The 19,184-nt window shown below is 47.1% G+C and overlaps 2 protein-coding genes across 4 annotated transcripts in view; one reads left to right on the top strand and one right to left on the bottom strand.

Moving 5' to 3' along the window:
• LOC109424864 (protein ILRUN) overlaps positions 1-19,184 on the top strand; it is a 228,766-nt gene that overhangs the window by 194,376 nt on the left and 15,206 nt on the right. The window lies entirely within an intron of this gene.
• LOC109623239 (uncharacterized) lies at positions 9,150-10,978 on the bottom strand. 3 transcript variants are annotated; one of them, XR_009996295.1, is made up of 4 exons: positions 10,092-10,978; positions 9,923-10,026; positions 9,753-9,863; positions 9,150-9,679 (listed from the first exon to the last, which is right to left on the bottom strand). XR_009996295.1 is itself a non-coding variant. In XM_062845917.1 (4 exons), the coding sequence occupies exons 2-4, from the start codon at positions 10,073-10,075 to the stop codon at positions 9,337-9,339; spliced, it is 624 nt and encodes a 207-aa protein (XP_062701901.1). In that variant the 5' UTR covers positions 10,076-10,208; positions 10,274-10,978; the 3' UTR covers positions 9,150-9,336. The 3 variants fall into 3 exon arrangements, 1 of the variants encoding a protein (XP_062701901.1); XM_062845917.1 differs by having other exon boundaries at positions 9,150-9,696; positions 9,923-10,208; positions 10,274-10,978; XR_009996294.1 differs by having other exon boundaries at positions 9,753-10,978.

The raw sequence follows: 19,184 nt of genomic DNA, 5'->3' as shown, positions 1-19,184 counted from the left end.
CGGGATGTGGACCCAGGCACTGCATCCGAAAATCTTGAGGTGGTCGACCTTCGGTTTCACGCCGGTCCAAAGCTCGAATGGAGTGACGTCGAGGGGCTTCGTTGGCAGGACGTTCTGGAGATATACCGCCGTACTCAGCGCTTCTGCCCAGTAGCGTTGCTCCAGCTGTGCATCGAAAAGCATGCACCGTACCATTTCGATGAGCGAACGGTTTTTCCGCTCCGCTATGCCGTTTTGCTGGGGGCTATAACCGGCAGTGTACTGAGCCGATATTCCTTCTCGCTTGTAGAACGCGCGCAACCGCTTCCCGCTGTACTCGCCGCCCTGATCAGAGCGGATTGCTTTCGGCTTTCTGCCGAAGAGCGTTTTGGCATAGGCGACGTACTCCTCGATTCTTGTGGCGACTTCCGATTTTTCTTTCAGCAGGTAGAGGACACAAAATCGACTGTAGTCATCGATTACGGTCATAAAATATCGATAACCGCTGACTGACGACATCTCTACCGGACCACAGACGTCCGTGTGCACCAGGTCCATTGGTGCAGTCGATCTGGATTGGGATTCGCTAGGAAAAGGGGTACGTGGTGTCTTACCTTGCAAGCAGCATTCACATTTTTCGTCGATACTGCACCGGCGGAGCGCCAAGCCATCCACCAGTTCGGCCTTCAGCAAATGGTCAATCGCTTTCGGGTCCCGGTGGCCAAACCGGCGATGCCATACATGTTGACAGTTGTCGTTGTGGTGGCCGCTTACCGCCATGACGACGTCTTCCGGTTGCTTGATTTGGTAGAGGCCTTGTTTCAAACGCGCCACAGCGATGGTGGCATCTCCTCGAAGAATCCGGCAGCCCGCTTTGTCGAAAACAACCGTGGCTTCCTTCTGGACGAGAGCCGGAACGGATAGTAGGTTCATCGAGAGGGTGGGGGCGTAGAGTGCGAAGCTGATGTCCATCTGTTATATATTTACCTTGCCTATAACAAACCGTCATCATAAATACTTTGATTATTGTAACTACCTTGATACTAAATTGCTTTGCTCCCCCCATACTGAAACCACCTTGTCATTATCCATTATTAGAAGAACAAAAGTACACGCGAATAAAATCGGAAGTTATCGGAAAGTAGTCCTAGTTCTTTCACTGTTTCCCCGACGCCGGAAATTCCCTCGCGAGTTCTCTCGGTCACAACAGTTAATCTGACGACGAGGATGTCAGAAAACGATAACGCGAACCGGACGAATCAAGTGGGAGGTCAAATTCCTCCGGTCGGTGCTGCTGCTGTCGCCGGTACTGCTGCGGTTGCTGCTGGCGCTCCGCTGGCGATGCAATCGAACTTCACCATCGAGCCATACGATCGTCATCGGATGAAATGGTCCCGGTGGGTCGAGCGTTTGGAGGGCGCTTTCCTGCTGTTTCGAGTTCCAGCTGATTTGCGACGTCCCATGCTGCTCCACTACATGGGTGGAGAAAATTACGACATTGTTTCGGACAAGCTGGCGCCTGTTAAGCCGCAGGCGAGAACGTACGATGAAATCGTACAGCTGCTGGAGACTCACTTCAACCCCCGCCCGCTCGAAATTTTGGAAAATTCCCGCTTCAAGTGCAGGAGGCAAGGCGACGAACGAGTTGACGAGTCAATTGATGACTACCTCATTGCACTGCGGAAACTGGCGATAACGTGCAATTTCGGCGACTACTTAAACACCGCTCTGAGGAACCAGTTCGTCTTCGGCCTGAAGGATCGTGGAATTCAGGCAAGGCTTTTGGAAGTGCACAACCTCACGTTGGACATGGCTCGCGATCTTGCGGTGTCCATGGAGATGTCCGCCAAGGGAGGTCAGGAGATCCAGTCCCGGGCGAAAGCTGACGTGAATCTGGTCGAGCATCCGGTAAACAAGAGCGGTAAGTCGAAAGGCAAGAAACCGGGGAAAGCCACCGCCGCCGGTCCGTCGCACCACGGCGATTCGAAGCAAGATTCGAGAAAGGGTGCCTGCTACCGCTGCGGCAATACGAATCATTTTGCGAACAAATGCGTCCACGTGAAGACTGTTTGCAACTTCTGCCGCATGACGGGCCACATCGAGAAAGTGTGTATGAAGAAGAAGAGTGCTCAAGGCACGAAGAGCAAAAGTGATTTCCACCTGGTGGAAGAAAGTGGTGGTGAATGTAAACAGAAGAAGAAAGAAGATGTCTACATTGACGAAATTTGTGGCTTGTACGACGCGGAGAGCCGAGTGGACAAATTTTGGGTTGAAATCTCGGTGAATGATTCGAAAGTGCGATTCGAGGTGGACAGTGGTGCTCCCGTCGCGATAATGAGCTTGACGGATTACGAAAAGTTGCTGCCGGCTGTGAGATTGGATCCGCCGGATATGTCGCTAGTGAGCTACAGCGGAAACACAATAAAATTGCGCGGTATGTGTACGGTCTCGGTGCAGTATGCGGGTAAGGTACATCGTTTGCTGCTGTACGTGGCGGACAACCGAAAGCATCCATTGCTTGGAAGAAGCTGGATGAAAGTTTTGCGGCTTGACGTGAGCAAGTTCTACGATGAGGTACATTCGGTTGCGGACAATTCAGTGAAGTGCACCACCGACGAATCGGTGAAAAAGTTGATTGCGCGGTACAGCAGTGTATGTGCTGATTCGATGGGGAAGATTAAAGGGCTTACTGCGAAGTTACGGCTGAAGCCGAACGCCCACCCAGTGTACATTAAAGCGAGGCCGGTGACATTTTCGTTGCGAAGTGCGGTCGAGCAAGAAATCGAGAAGCTAGTGGATGAAGGAGTGCTCGAAAAAGTGAACCACAGTGATTGGGCAACGCCCGTGGTTCCCGTAATGAAACTGAATAACAAAGTGCGACTGTGTGGGGATTACAAGATTACGGTTAATCCGAATCTAGTGGTGGATGAGCATCCGCTCCCTACAATTGAGGAGCTCTTTGCGAACGTGGCCGGTGGAGAGAAATTCTCGAAAATCGATCTGTCTCAGGCGTACCTGCAGCTTGAGGTGGATCCAGATCAACGGGAGATCCTGACGCTGAGCACACACCTGGGGCTGTATCGGCCAACGCGGCTGATGTACGGCGTTAGCTCCGCACCTGCGATATGGCAACGATTAATGGAAGAAGTGCTAAACGGAATACCGGGAGTGACAGTGTTTTTGGACGATATACGCGTGACGGGTCCGACTAACCAAGTACATTTGCAACGACTCGAAGAAGTGCTCAAACGTTTGAGTCATTACGGAATGCGAATAAACTTGGACAAGTGCGTGTTTTTCGCGGACGAAATAGAGTATTGTGGTTATGTCGTCGACCGTCACGGTATACATAAAGTGCAAAAGAAGATCGAGGCAGTGCAGAATATGCCCACTCCCGAAAACAAGGATCAGGTACGTTCTTTCGTCGGATTAGTGAATTACTACGGACGCTTCCTTCCTAATCTGAGCACGATGATCTACCCGCTGAATCGACTGTTGCGGAACGACGTGCCGTTCCAATGGTCGAAGTCGTGCGAAGAAGCGTTTAGGAAGGTGAAGCAGGAGATGCAATCCGACAGCTTTCTGGTGCATTACAACCCCGAGTTGCCACTGGTGTTGGCGACTGATGTATCTCCCTACGGTGTCGGAGCCGTCCTTAGTCACGTCCTGCCGGACGGATCGGAACGGCCGATACAATACGCGTCGCAGACCTTGAACGAGACACAACGTAAGTACAAACAAGTTGATCGTGAAGCGTATGCTATTGTTTTCGGCATTCGACGGTTCCACCAGTACTTGTACGGGCGCAAGTTCGTTCTCTACACGGACAACGAGCCTGTAAAGCAGATTTTCTCCGAGACGAAGTGACTACCGACCATGTCAGCCTTGAGAATGCAACACTATGCAACTTTCCTCCAATCTTTCAATTATACAATCAAATTCCGCCCCACTAAGCAGCATTGCAATGCGGACGCGTTTTCACGGTTGCCGAGAGCTACGAAGCAGCCGGATAACGTCGTAGAAGAAGTCGACATGCTGGAAACCAGTATCATCGAGACGATGCCGGTAACGGTCGAGGACTTGGCCAAGGGAACTGCGGCAGACGGTTCGGTCAAGCTGCTGCTTCAGGGACTACGAAACGGAAAGACAGTGGAGGCGAAGGATCGATTCGGTATCGATCAAAACGAATTCTCCTTGCAGCAAGGGTGTATTTTGCGGGGTATTCGGGTTTACATTCCACCTGAACTTCGGACGAAGGTACTCAACGAGCTGCATTCCACGCATTTTGGCAGTACCCGCCTGAAGGCTCTCGCCAGAGGATACGTCTGGTGGAAACGCATTGACAGGGACATCGAAGAGTTAGTCAAGAACTGTGCGTCCTGTCAAGTTACACGTCCGAATCCTGCAAAAGCTCCGTTACATTGCTGGGAACCTGCTACACAGCCGTTCGAACGAGTACACGTTGATTTCGCTGGGCCGTTTATGGGGAAGTATTTCATCGTCTTCGTCGACGCGTACACGAAATGGCCAGAGGTGAAGATTCTACGGAACATTACGACGGCTACGACTATCAATGCCTGTAGAGAATTTTTTGCGACCTACGGTATACCATGCGTCCTGGTCAGCGACCGTGGTGTACAGTTCACCTCCGGTGAATTCCAGCGTTTTCTGCAGCTGAACGGCATTTTCCACAAAATGGGTGCGCCGTACCATCCGGCGACGAACGGGTAGGTCGAGAGGTTTATTCAGACCTTCAAGAACAAGATGAAGGCCCTGAAGTGCGAAAAGTCAAGAATGCACGTGGAACTCTGCAATATTCTGCTGACTTACCGGAAGACAATCCATCCTGCTACCGGGAAGTCACCTTCCATGATGCTCTTTAATCGCCAAATTCGTTCCCGTCTTGATTTGATGCTGCCTGGCCCTACGTATTCGGAGAAGGTCGACCACAAAGTTCGCTCGATTCCTGAGGGAGGAAGAGTTGCTGCGCGAGATTTCCTGGACCATGAGAAATGGAAGTACGGTCGGGTAATAGAGAAGTTGGGAAAGTTGCACTACATGATACAGCTGGACGATGATCGTGTATGGAAGCGTCACATCGACCAACTACGCGAAGTCGGATCGAACTTGCAAGCCCAAAGGAGCCTACCAGAGATGCCGATGCTGCCGAACGTGCCTCCAGGACCCGATGAAGCTTCGGGCACTGCAAACAACCATGTACCGAGTTCCCAGGGAACATCTACGTCTGCAAATCCAGTTGCTACTTCATCGAGAGTCGAACCAGTCTCGGTGCCGGTCCCGGAACCCCATCCGGCATTGAACGTTCCGACTACAGGTCCTGCTACGAGTATGCAAAGCGAAGGATCGTTTCAGCAAACCCCGAGGAGATCAACCCGTGCGTTGAAACCGCCTAAGATATTGAATTTGTAACGATGTAAAGCATAAGGGGGGAAGAGCTGTTATATATTTACCTTGCCTATAACAAACCGTCATCATAAATACTTTGATTATTGTAACTACCTTGATACTAAATTGCTTTGCTCCCCCCATACTGAAACCACCTTGTCATTATCCATTATTAGAAGAACAAAAGTACACGCGAATAAAATCGGAAGTTATCGGAAAGTAGTCCTAGTTCTTTCACTGTTTCCCCGACGCCGGAAATTCCCTCGCGAGTTCTTTCGGTCACAACACCATCTCACGACGATGACCGTGCTCGTCGACACATTCGACGTTGCAGCTACCTTCGCCACGCACCACCGCTTGTTTTCCGTCCGCCAGGGTGACGAACTTAACCTCACTTTCGCGCAGCTCCCGGAAGTATCTTCGATCCGCCACGGTGTGTCGGGTTGCACCGGAATCGACGACCCACGGCTTAACAGCGTTGCCGTCCGAAGCTCCTGCGGCTAGTGCGAACGAAACCGTGTCCTTCTTCTTGGTGGGCTTTTCCTGCTGTTTCAGCTGCTTCTCGGAATCGCGGGCAAACTTACGGCATTCCTTCTGTTTATGCCCCTGATTTCCGCAATAGTGGCATTCGATTAGTGGCTTCTTCTTCTTTCTGCTGCAGTGGCCAACCCGCAGCGCCGAGCTCGATCCGGTCCCTTGTCGTTTTGCTGCCTCGTCAAGGAGCTTCCGTTTGACTAGCTCCAACGTGAGGTCATCATCCGACCGGCTTTCGAGGGCGGTTGTGAGAGTATCGTACGAGGTGGGGAGGCTTCTCAAAATCATCGCGACAGTGAGATTCTCCCCGAGCTCCTGCCCAGCGTTTGTCAGACGGGAAAACAACTCCTCCATCTCGAAAAGATGCTCCGCCATGTCGTCGCCGTCGGCAAACCACTTGTCGCAAATTTGCTTGAGGAGCGACACTTTCGACGTCAGGCTGGTCTTTTGATGGTGGTTTTGTAGTGCCGTCCAGGTGTCCTTGGCCGTCCGTGATGCGCGAATCAGCCCGTGCTGATTATCTTCGATCAGCAGGCCGATCGTTGCCCGCGCCTTAGCGTCGCCCGCGTTCCATATGGCATCGGGTTCGCCTTCGGGCTTCACACCTGGGTCAACGTAGCGCCAGAGCTCCTCCCGGACGAGCAGCAGCTCTACTTTGAAGCGCCATGTTGGGTAATTGTTGTTACCCAGCTTCTGCAAGGAAGATCGGTTTCCTTCCATGACACTCGCGAAACCGGACCGAAAAAAACACGCGACTACTTCGATTTCGAGACGATTATAGCGCAAACTATCGAAAAAATTAACTTTCTGCAAATGGCGTCACCACTCTTCCGCCGAGCGGCCCATAACCTGTCGCAGAGTAGCAGTTCGGGTGGAGAATAAAAGAAACACGTGTGGTTCTCTCGGGTGACAACTTTAGAATGATCGTTTATTATAATCTGTAGTGATTGCAAAGCAGAGTGTGTGTTGGTATGTGTGAGTTACATCGAGTGTGGATAGGTATGGATAATTGAGATAAAGTGAATGTGTTACACTGAAAGAATTCATGTGGTTGAATCTGCAACGGTGCTGCAGGGCTGTGTAGCCCGTCAGTTTTAGAGATAATACGCCGTTGTACATGGCAGTCTAGAGCGTTGGTCCAAGTATGGACCCCTGCGGAACGCCTGCCGTCATTCCTAAAGACCTCTATCCTGCGTTGGTCTCATACACCAGCAACCTGTTCTGCACACTAAGATCAGCTCGGTATTTTCCCCATCTTTTTACTGAGTTCTCAACAGCAGATTTAACTCGGTACGCTCGGTTATCCCTTTTGATGAATACTCTGTAAATAAGTTAAAGAGTTCTGTAAATGAACTGTCAAAAATTACAGATGAACGGTAAATATCGTTACTGATGAATGGTAAATATTGATTACCGAGTGTACCGAGTTAAATCTGCTGTTGAAAACTAAGTAAAAAGATGAAAAAATTACAGAACTCAGCGAAAATTTTACTGAGCTGGAAAATCAGGATCTTAGTGTGTGGAAGTAGCTCCGTAGAATCTGGTACAGATAATTGAGAATCTGCATGCTGTGCAGCGCCACGGCGACAGCCTCCCAGTTGGCACCGTTAAACGCGTTTTTGACGTCTGCTTTGTCTTGTTTATCGGGCAGTGATCGTCAGTAATGAGTCCGACTTCGTTGGTGACTTAAACGATTCTGAATCTTTATTTCGTTCTTAACTCTATCGCGCTACCGAGGCTTACACGCTGTTTCGCTGCGTATGCATTTCGGTAGGTTATCGTTCTCGAACCATGAATGTTTATGCTAACAAAGCATAACACTTATCGTTCGATTCCACGACCTCCTTCATGCCGCACATAGGCGTAAACAGGAGGTGTAGCTAGGCACCACACGCCCTATCATATTTTGTTTAAATTTTTGTCTACAGTTAAAAATTTAAACCTATTTCGTAACCTACGCTTTCCTTCACTCTGAAGGTATAATCCTACTTTGTTATGATGACAAACACAAAATCCTTGATATCTCATAACTTGGACTTGACCTTCTCAAGGTCACGCATCTACCACACGCCCTATAATATTTTTGTTGAATTCTATTCTATAAAATGTTTAATCCTACTTTTATGTACTATATCTTCCTTATTGTTAATGGAAACTTTCACATTCGTTCCCATGTCCTCCAGTACGTGGTATGGACCATTATACTTTAAGTCTAGTTTTTTCCCTGTCTCATTTTTAATAAGAATAGAGTCTCCTTTCTTGTAAGCAAAATCTTTTGATTTTATATTTATTTCTCCTATCCTTTTTGTCTTTTCCTCTATAAGCCTATCTCCAACTTCTCTATGGCTGATCTGTAACGTTGCCTTGATTCTTTTACAGTAGTCTTCGGGATTATACAAAGGCTCAGGTTGGCTCTCCACCAAGTTAGAAGGCATTTTGGACGGTCTTCCATAAACTAGGTAAAAAGGTGTGTACTTTGTTGTTGAGTGTACCGTATTATTATATGCAAATTCATAATACGGCACCCAGTTTGCCCATGAAAAAAGTTTATTGTCACATTGGACCCTTAGAAAATTCCCGAGGCTTTTATGAGTATTTTCTAATGCTCCAATTGATTGGTGATAATATGCTGTGCTGTTTAGTTTTTCAATATTCAAAAGTTGAGCTATTTTGGTAAACAATTCAGGCATGAATTCTGTTCCTCTGTCGGAAGCGATTCTATCTGGCACTCCATGCTTTAATATGATACTTTTCATAAAAGCTTCAGCTACAGCTTCTGTTGTCTTATTCTTGATCGGGGTTGCAGTAATGAACTTTGTCAGTTCGCACTGCGTTGTCAATATATATTCATTTCCATCAGAGGGTATAAGTGGACCTACCAAATCCAAATAATTTTTTTCAAATGCACTTTCAGCTGTCGTGGTAACAATCATCGGTGGTTTTGCAACATTGATTGATTTAAATTTTTGACATTTTTCGCAAGATTTTATAAATTTAGCTACATCTTGGTTAATGCCTTTCCAGTAATATTTCTGCCTAATGGTGTTAATTGTTCTTTTAATGCCTGCATGACCTGCAGTAGGTAATAGGTGATAATCGTTAAGGATTAGTTTCTTCGTAGTGTCGTCATTAATAATTTTAATTTTATATGAAATTCTCAAAATTGTGGGTACCCTTTTTATTAAATCATGTTGTACAACTTTTTCATAGAATTTGTGCGCACAATCATCGTTGTTGCAAGTTCCCGACCCGGTAGAGCGAAGCTACCATAGAGCAAAGGGATTCGGATCTCAAACACTTTGGGCTAAGACGCCAAATCAAATTTATGCACAAAGCTTGAATTTTAACATTGTATTGTGCGTTACGCTTTTCTCATTACGCTTATTCGAAGCTCCTATCTCTTGGCCTACACTTAGCTTAATAATGCGTTCTTAAACTAGACTCACGGTTACCATGGGTGTGGCCGTCCCCTCCGGTCTCGACGCTGGCCGATTCTTCCTCCCTCGTGCAAGCCCTCTCTCCATCGACCGACCGACCGACCGACTTGATGGCTTCCTTTGGACCAGCGGACCGCCAATCGATTTCCTCAAAACCAGGCTCAACGATCACTACGGTTGCGGAAGCTGTGACCACGTCCGCTTCGCTGCGTCGACCCAGCTGGAGTGGTTCCAGCCGCTTAGCTTCTCCGATCCGATCACGCTGATCTCCTCTCTGTGTTGCCGATTCGAACCCGGCGTAATGATCTGGCTGCCACGCAAAACTGCAAGTAAAAGAGCCCTGTGGACATGGGGCGTTATTGATCCGTCTCCTGCAACCGTTATGAGCTACCTTACCCTAAAAGGGGCTCTCTTTGTCCTCGGTGTCTTGCGGTTGTTCTTCTTGCTGCTGCTTTTGTTCGGCCCACTTGGTCTCACCGAATTGGTCAAACGCGACGATGACACAAGCTGAAAGTGGCGGCTGTTAGTGTGGACAACACACGGGGTCTGTAGTGCTTTCAACTCACCTGCTCTATTCTGTCTCGTTGCGGATGATCTTCCCTGAGCGGAACGGAGTATGATATTCCCCACGTGTCTTCTCGACAGATCTTGCTTTTCACGGTGAGGTGGTCTGTGTTTGCATGTAAGGTGGTTTTAGAAACAATTCCAGAGCAAATCATAAAGGTTTCAGCTCACCTGTTTTTTCTTTCCAACTTATTTCGTCGTTGACCGATGCGGCAGGTAATGGCTTTCTTCGAATCTTTCTATTTCGAGCGCGTGTGGAAGCCACGCCGGCCTTTGTCTCCCGGTAGCCTGAGTAGGGAAACAAAATGGTCGCTGATCATGCCGCTGTGAGGATTAATCGTCATGACGCTCACCTGTTGCTTGTTCGTCCAACCTCTCCACACAAATGGTGATTAATACGTGGGATCACGTTTCAGTCCCACAATTTAGCACTGCCAATCTCAAGCACTTTGGACCAAATTTATTATTTGCCAGCAACACCGGCTTGGCGTCCTCACTTGGCTGGAAAAAAGCACCCGCGAGCAAACGATCTGCTCTTCAGACCACCACGACGCGAACTCACTGCTGGGCTGGCCGATCGCATGACTGGCTCGCTCCTCCAATCGGCGGATGATGGTTGTGTTCGGTTTGCGCTCTCGTTTTGTTTCCCGATGATGCTTTTCTCTGCCGTGGTCGATGTGTGCTTGGTCTTCCCGCGTTTGCTGATCTGTATCGATCGATGATGTTGCGCGATGATGTCGTGTCGCTTGGAGAGAGTGTGTGTGCGATTCCCGATTGCACTTTATTAAACGGGAAGGCAAATCATCATTTGATAGGGGTTCTCGAGCGGCGATCCACAGCCCAGTGGTTCTTACGTTTCATGTTGTATTTACAGAGTATTCGCACTATTTCTCCTAATAGTCTAGATACATTCAAATGGCCAACAAAACTAATCGTAACATCGTTTATTCGAATGTATAATTCTCCGACACTATATTTTTTACATATTGAACCAAGTTCCTCCATTGTTCGTCGTAACGAAACCAAGGTATCTGTTGGTTTTATGATAACTTCTTCTTTTTCAGGAATCCATGTAACGTTATCCGAAAAATTTGTTTTTTGTACTTTTAGTTCAACTATTTTTCCACTCGAAGTGCCATGGCCAGTGACCACTTCATTGGATTGTATCCTTCTTCGATTGTATTCGGGTTGTTACGAATACCTCATTGCCGATTTTTTCATGCATGTCTCTCAATTCAGTTGTTGAAATGCGTGATAGCGCGTCCGCCACAGCATTTTCACAACCTTTTTTGTAGAAGACATCAAAATTGTATTCCTCGAGGGCCAGACGAAATTTCGTCAACCTACTCGATGGATCTGTTAATGTGAAAAGATAAACTAAAGGTCTATGATCGGTATACAATTCAAACTTTCGTCCATATAAATATACACGAAAATGTTGAATTGCCCAGACTATGGCCAAAAGTTCCTTTTGTCGGAGTACAATGGAGCACCTCTTCACTACAGACACCTTGGTTCGCCCGCGGTGTTGTCGTGCCTGACATTTCGCCCCTCGCAGAGAGCGAGACGAGAGAAGAAAATCATTCCAAACCGAAAGTTCAACGGAACAAGTTCGTTCGTGTTAAGTACCCAATTTCTTTAAATAAAGTTATTTCGTAAAAGTATTCTCGCGTGTGCAAATTCTTTCTGTGCCGAATTCCTTGACGCTGTATTCCGCTGTGTGGTAGACTCTGTCCGCTCGTCAGGTAATGGCCCCAGCTGGAACGGCGCAGAAAAAGTAGTGGTGAACATTAATCCGAAACAGCTCGTGCGCGTCGCTGTTTGTGTGCATGCGAAAGACTCGTGGTACGGGTAGTGGAAAAACGTTTGGAATCATTCGTCGAAAGTGTGGACCTATCACGTGAACAATGAGTGATCAAAAGTTCGGCGTTCCGAAACTGAGTGGAACGAATTGGCAGACGTGGAAGATCCGCCTGGAAAGTTTGCTTGCACGTGAAGATTTGTGGGAAGTGATTGCCGATGAGATTCCGGAAGAAGAAGATCGTGATGCTGCATGGAAAAGTGCTGACCGAAAAGCGAGAGCAACCATAGTGCTGTTGCTGGAGGATAGCCAGCTACCTCTAGTGAAAAATTGTGTTCACGCTCGAGACGCGTTTAACGCTCTGAAGGCCTACCACCAGAAAACGTCGCGATCTGTGAGAGTGTCCCTCCTGAAGAAATTGTGCTCTACCAATCTTTCGGAGCAAGGTGACCTTGAAAAGCACCTTCTGGAAATTGATGACTTGTTCGATCGTTTAAGTGCCGCGGGAACGGAGCTCGACAAAGACACTCAAATTTGTCTGCTCCTTCGTAGTTTGCCTCCTTCGTTCGACGGGTTAGTGACGGCATTAGACAGTCGGTCGGATGACGACATATCGATTGACGTGGTGAAATCAAAATTAGCGGACGAATATCACCGGCGTCTGGAACGGGATGCTTCTACATCGAAGGTGGAAAAGGCGATGAAATCGGTCGGTAACTCGCAGAGAAGTGATGTGCGCGTGTGTCATTTCTGCAATAAACCGGGACACATTAAACGAAATTGCAGAAAATTCTTGTCGTCGCGTAAGAACAACGAAAATGCCCCACCGGGGGCGGGAAGAAGTGATGGGCCAAAAGCGAAAGCGGTGCAAAGTGAAGGTAGCAGTGTCGCTTTCAGTGCCAGTAGTGAAAGTTCACGTGCGTGGGTGATTGACAGTGGAGCCAGCGCCCACATGACAAACGATAGATCCTTCTTCAAATCGTTGCGCGAGTTCGACGGCGGACTGATAACGTTGGCTGACGGGAAGAAGACAGCCATTCGCGGTGAAGGCACTGGTGTACTGTTCGGTATCGACGGACAAGGAAAAGTGAAACAAATTGACTTCGGCTGCGTGAAATTTGTGCCCGGACTGTCGACTAGTTTGATTTCGGTCGGGAAACTGGTCGAGAAGAAACTGAAAGTGCAGTTCGACGAGGACGGTTGCCAGGTTGTGAATTCGGCTGGATCGGTAGTGGCAACGGGAAACCGTAGCGGAGGTTTGTACAACCTGCGTCTTGCGGAGCGCTCGTTGATTGCGTCAGCTGGATGCCACCGGGAGGACTGCCAGCACCAATGGCACCGGCGGCTCGGCCACCGTGATTGGGCGGCCATCGAGAGAATCAATAAGGAACAACTAGCAACAGGTATGAGTGTGACTGATTGTGGCTTGAAGGTTGTATGCGAGTGTTGTCTGTAGGGAAAATCGTCCCGATTCCCTTTCCCCGAAGTGATTGAGCGGAAGTCAACTCAGGTGCTCGATATCATCCACACGGATCTCTGTGGACCGATGTCAAATGTTACGACAAGCGGAAACAGGTATGTTTTGAACCTAGTTGATGATTTCAGTAGATTTACCGTTACCTACCTGCTGAAGAATAAGTGGGAGGCGGCGGAGTCTATTAAGACATACGTGCGATGGGTAGAGAACCATTTTGGGAGGAAGCCACGCGTCATTCGCTCAGATGGCGGTGGCGAGTTCAACAACAAGGATTTGCGCAAGTTCTATCAATCGGAAGGGATACAGCCACAGTTCAGCACACCATATTCTCCCCAGCAGAATGGAGTCGCTGAGCGGAAGAATAGGAGCCTCTCCGAAATGGCGACCTGTCTGCTGCTCGATGCGGGATTGGAGAAACGCTTCTGGGGGGAGGCGATACGTACTGCCACGTACCTACAAAACAGGTTGCCGTCTAGGTCAGTGAAGCAGACACCGTACGAATTATGGTGGGGACGTAAACCAGACCTGGGACATTTGCGCGTGTTCGGTAGCGAGGCTTACGTTCATGTGCCATCTGTGAAGAGGACAAAGATGGACAGCAAGGCGAGGAAGCTAACCTTTGTTGGCTACTCAATGGAGCACAAAGGATACAGGTTCCTGGACCGCGAAACAGATCAAATCACCATCAGTCGTGATGCAAGGTTCATCGAACTGAACAACGGGAGTTCGTCGGTGGAGGTGCCGATGACGGTGCCACGTCGAGCTGAAAAGGAGAAACCCGCCGACAAGAATCGAGACGACCAACGTGAAGAAGAAGAAATCCAGCTGCTGCCGTTAGTGGAGAAGAAAGAAGAAGATCCCTTGAGCAGCGCTGAAGAGTTTGAGGATGCGGAAGAAGGGGAATCATCCGGCCCGCGCCGGGCGGTTCGGTCGACCAGAGGAGTCATGCCCAAGCATTACAAGGATTTCGTGGTGGATCTTGCCGCCGGCATTGCGGCCTACGCGATGGAGGAACCAACGGATTACCGTGAAGCGATGAAGACAGTTGAGTGGCGGAATGCCATGAAGGACGAGTTGGCATCCCACGCCAAGAACGGGACCTGGGATCTCGTACCATTGCCACCAAACAAGAAGATAATCGGCTCGAGGTGGGTCTTTAAGATCAAACGCGACGAGAACAACAAGATTGTGAAACATAAGGCCAGGGTGGTGGCGCAGGGCTACACCCAATCGTTCGGCGAAGATTTCGACCAAGTGTTCGCGCCCGTTGTGAGCCATGCAACGTTGCGAACCTTCCTGGTCGTGGCCGCTAAACAGAAGCTAGTTGTGCGACATCTGGACGTCAAAACGGCGTACCTTTACGGATCATTGGAAGAGGAAGTGTTTATGCGGCAGCCGCCGGGCCACGGAGCGGCCGGTCAGGAGGAGCTGGTCTGCCGGCTCAAACGCAGCATATATGGACTACGCCAGTCAGCCAGATGCTGGAATCGAAGATTGGATGAAGCGTTACTGAAGCGAGGATTTGTGCAGTCGAAAGCGGATCCGTGTTTATACGTACGAGACAACAACGGAGTCAAGACGTACCTGCTAGTCTACGTTGACGATTTCCTAATTGGATCGTCGAGTGAGGAGGAGGTTCGACGGATTTGCGAAAGCCTGAATGAAGAGTTCGGGATTACGTGTCTCGGAAAAGTTCGTCATTTTCTGGGCATGGAAGTTCAGCAAGAGGACGGTGTTTACCAGATCAGCCTTTCAAACTACATCGACAACCTCATCGAGAAGCACGGAATGCGAGACGCAAAGACGGCCAAATCACCGATGGATATTGGTTACCCGAAGCAGAAAGAGGAAGACGGTCTGTTCGGAGATGCAACTAAGTACCGCAGTGTAGTTGGAGGGTTGTTATACCTGGCTGTGATCGCACGGCCGGACATTGCTGCTTGTACTGCCATCTTGGGACGGAAAGTGAGTGCGCCATGTGAGTCGGATTGGTCTGCTGCAAAGAGGGTCTTACGATACCTCAAAGGGACGAAGAACTACAAACTGCGACTGGGTGGAGACTTGAACCAACCATTGGCAGGGTATTCGGATGCCGACTGGGCCGGCGACATTGAAAGCAGACGTTCAACGACTGGATTCGTGCTCTCGTTCGGCGGAGGAACAGTTTCGTGGGCAAGCCGCCGACAAACTGGAGTTACATTATCAAGTATGGAAGCTGAGTATGTGGCTCTGAGCGAGACTTGCTTGGAGACGCTGTGGATGAGGAAGCTGCTCTGTGACTTCGATGAAGCCCAAGTTGCGCCGACAGTTTTAAGGGAGGACAACCAAAGCTGTTTGGCGTTTGTCAAGTCGGAGAGATCAAGCCGTCGTTCTAAACACATAGACACCAAGGAGCGGTTCATCCAGGAGCTCTGTGAGTAAAAGGAGGTCATCTTGGAGTACTGCCCTACGGACAAAATGCTTGCGGATCTTCTAACGAAGCCCCTGGGACCCCTCAAGCACCAGAAGTTCTGTAACATGCTCGGGTTCCAGAAGGAGACGTGAAAAGGCTGCTCATTGAGGAGGAGTGTCGGAGTACAATGGAGCACCTCTTCACTACAGACACCTTGGTTCGCCCGCGGTGTTGTCGTGCCTGACATTTCGCCCCTCGCAGAGAGCGAGACGAGAGAAGAAAATCATTCCAAACCGAAAGTTCAACGGAACAAGTTCGTTCGTGTTAAGTACCCAATTTCTTTAAATAAAGTTATTTCGTAAAAGTATTCTCGCGTGTGCAAATTCTTTCTGTGCCGAATTCCTTGACGCTGTATTCCGCTGTGTGGTAGACTCTGTCCGCTCGACACCTTTTCGATTGTCGAATAGTTTTTCTCAGCACTGTTCAAACCTTTGCTAGCATATGCTATAGGTTTATCATTTTTGTTGCTTAAAACCGCTCCGATACCATATCCAGATGCGTCAGTGTCCTATTTAAATGTATTGTTCTTGCTAAAATCGGGATAATCTAATACAGGCGGGTTGATGAACCGCTCTTTCAATTGTTGGAATGCATTTTCGCATTCCGAAGTCCAGTTGAATTCAATTCCTTTACGCGTTAAATAATTCAAAGGTGAACATAAACTTGCAAAATTTTGGATATGTTTCCTGTAATAATTCGCAAAAGCCACGAATCTCTTAACTTCATCAGATGATGAAGGACTCTTCCAATTTTTAATTGTTTCAATTTTCTGAGGATCAGGTAGTACACCTTCCTTTGAAATAAAATGTCCTAAATATATCAACTCCTGCTTCAAGAAATTACATTTAGCAGGGTTAAGTTTCAAATTGACTTCTCGTAGTCGTTGAAAAACAGAAATTAAATTTTTATTGTGTTCGTCAAATGTTTTCCCGAACACAATAATATCATCAAGGTAAATTAAGCATTTAGTTAAATTTAATCCTGACATTGCAACTGTCATTAATCGAGAAAACGATGATGGGCTTGTCTTTAATCCCATCGGTAATCTAGTCATTTGGTACTGACCGGATGGAGTCGCAAACGCTGTAATTGGTCTGTCCTCCGGTTTTAGTTCACATTGGTAGTACCCTTGTGACAGATCTAAATGAGTAAAATATTGTGAACCTGCGAGTGAATCTATTACATCCTCTATATTGGGCAATGGAAACTTATCGTCTTGAAGATTAGTATTGACTTTCCGATAGTCAATAACTAGTCTCCATTTCTTTGTATCATTTTCTGATTTTTTAGGGAACAAGTAATAAAGGACTGTTCCATTCAGATTTACTTTCTTCAATAATACCATCTTTAATCATATTTTCCACTTGCTTGCAGACTTCTTCTTTTTGAGAAACAGGAAGTCTGTAAGGTTTACTAAATGATGGTTGGACGTACCAAGCTTATCGCCTTTTAAACAAAATATATCGGAATATTTCAAGCATATTTGTTTAATAGCCTTTTCATCACTCCCAGACAAGTGATTTAATTTTAATTCCTCCAATAATTTACTTGCTCGATGTTTTTCATATTTTTGACCATCATTTTCCAAATCGATAACATTGTAATTTTCAGCTGACGCTACCGTTGGTTTCAAATTTTTTATTATTGCTGGTTTATTTGAGATATTTACCAGTCGAATCGGTATCTTACCATTCACGGGGTTTGCTATAGAATTAGCCACAAACACATTTGGTTGAACTTTCTGGTTCAGTACCACACATGTTTCGGCAAATTCCGTTTCTATGTAAGTAATGTATTCATGCCGTGGAGGTATTGTGAGATGTAATTCTCCATTCGGAATAGTGAATTCCATCTTCATTTTTGCAAAGTCAATTTGTGCTCCATATTGCTTCAAGAAGTTTGTACCAATCAAACCTATAACGTTCGATGGTAACTGTTCCATTATGTGAAATCTTACAGGATACTCTGCCCAAATTCTGCAAAGTGACGTAAGCGACATTGAGAGTTTTGGCCCATTTTTTGGTTATTATGCATAAAACTCTTGCTCATCCTCTAAGTTTCTTTCCATAGATGATAGATTACGACTAGATCTTGCATTTTAATACAACAGGCATACCACAGTGTTATTTTTACACCAGATATTACATATAATATATAAAAAAATATCGACATTTTGAATGGCGCTTACGTCACTTTGCAGAATTACGGCAGTAACTCTGCTAACTCATGGCCTACAATTGTATCCACAAATCCCAATGTGTGTGTGATCCCATTAACTCCTCTGACTTCAATAGTCAATGACGTGTTGATTTTAAATTTTTCTGGAATATACTTTTTGTTCAGTAGACAACAGGACGCTCCGCTGTCTACTATCAATTCTAAATTCCTACCAAATAATTTAAATTTTGCTCGTAGAGCTTTCTTCACGCAAAAATTAGCGAAAAAGATCTATGAGATTCGCTTCTTCTGTTGGTTGGTTCGTTTGTTGGTTTGCGGGTTGACGTGGACGAGATTGTTCAGGGGCATGCTCAGCTACATTAGCTGCATGCGTTCGATTGTTGTTGTTATTGTTGTATCGTGGAGGTCTATTGCCTCTACTTCCTCTGCCTTGGTTGTAGAATTGGGACTGATTGGGTAAATTGCTACTGGTTCCTGTGGCACTCGTTGAGTTTTGTAATCGCACAATCACAGTTTGTCGAAAATTCCACTGCACACTAATCACTCTTGTATCGAGCTGGGTGGAACTCAGATCTGTTTGATTAAATTATAATTACTGCACAACTGCACAACTGGCGAGGATCGCCATGCTTTGTCTTGTTTATCGGGCAGTGATCGTCAGTAATGAGTCCGACTTCGTTGGTGACTTAAACGATTCTGAATCTTTATTTCGTTCTTAACTCTATCGCGCTACCGAGGCTTACACGCTGTTTCGCTGCGTATGCATTTCGGTAGGTTATCATTCTCGAACCATGAATGTTTATGCTAACAAAGCATAACACTTATCGTTCGATTCCACGAACTCCTTCATGCCGCACATAGGCGTAAACAGGAGGTGTAGCTAGGCACCACACGTCTATCGTTACCACAGCGCAGAATCGATCACCTATAGGACAGAAATGTTGTCTGATCGATATAACTTTTCCCATAGCTCTTCCAAGCTCCAGACTTTCTCGGTAAAATGGCTTAAAATGGTTGATTCACAGTAATTTGATGTTTATACCAGGCATATGTTCCGTTTGAATCAACGTCATTAAGGATCAACCATCAAATGCTTCCATTATTCTTCAACCTACTGTATTATACGTGGTACAATCTTAAAAAGGGATTATATAAAAGTCAGTGCACAAAAATGATTGTGATCATAATATGATTGACTTGACTTTATCGCAGACAGACGTTCTAGCTCGAACAAATTTATTCAAATTTTCTATGTAAATTTTCACTAGTGACACCTAGGCAACCGATTGCCACAGTGCAGTCGCGTGCAGTTGACAGTTTGAGAAACCACGTGCTTCCAGCCGCTTACTTACCACC

Source organism: Aedes albopictus, chromosome 1, assembly GCF_035046485.1.
Source record: "Aedes albopictus strain Foshan chromosome 1, AalbF5, whole genome shotgun sequence".
Taxonomy (NCBI): Eukaryota; Metazoa; Arthropoda; class Insecta; order Diptera; family Culicidae; genus Aedes; species Aedes albopictus.
This window is presented reverse-complemented; position numbering and strand designations above follow the sequence as displayed.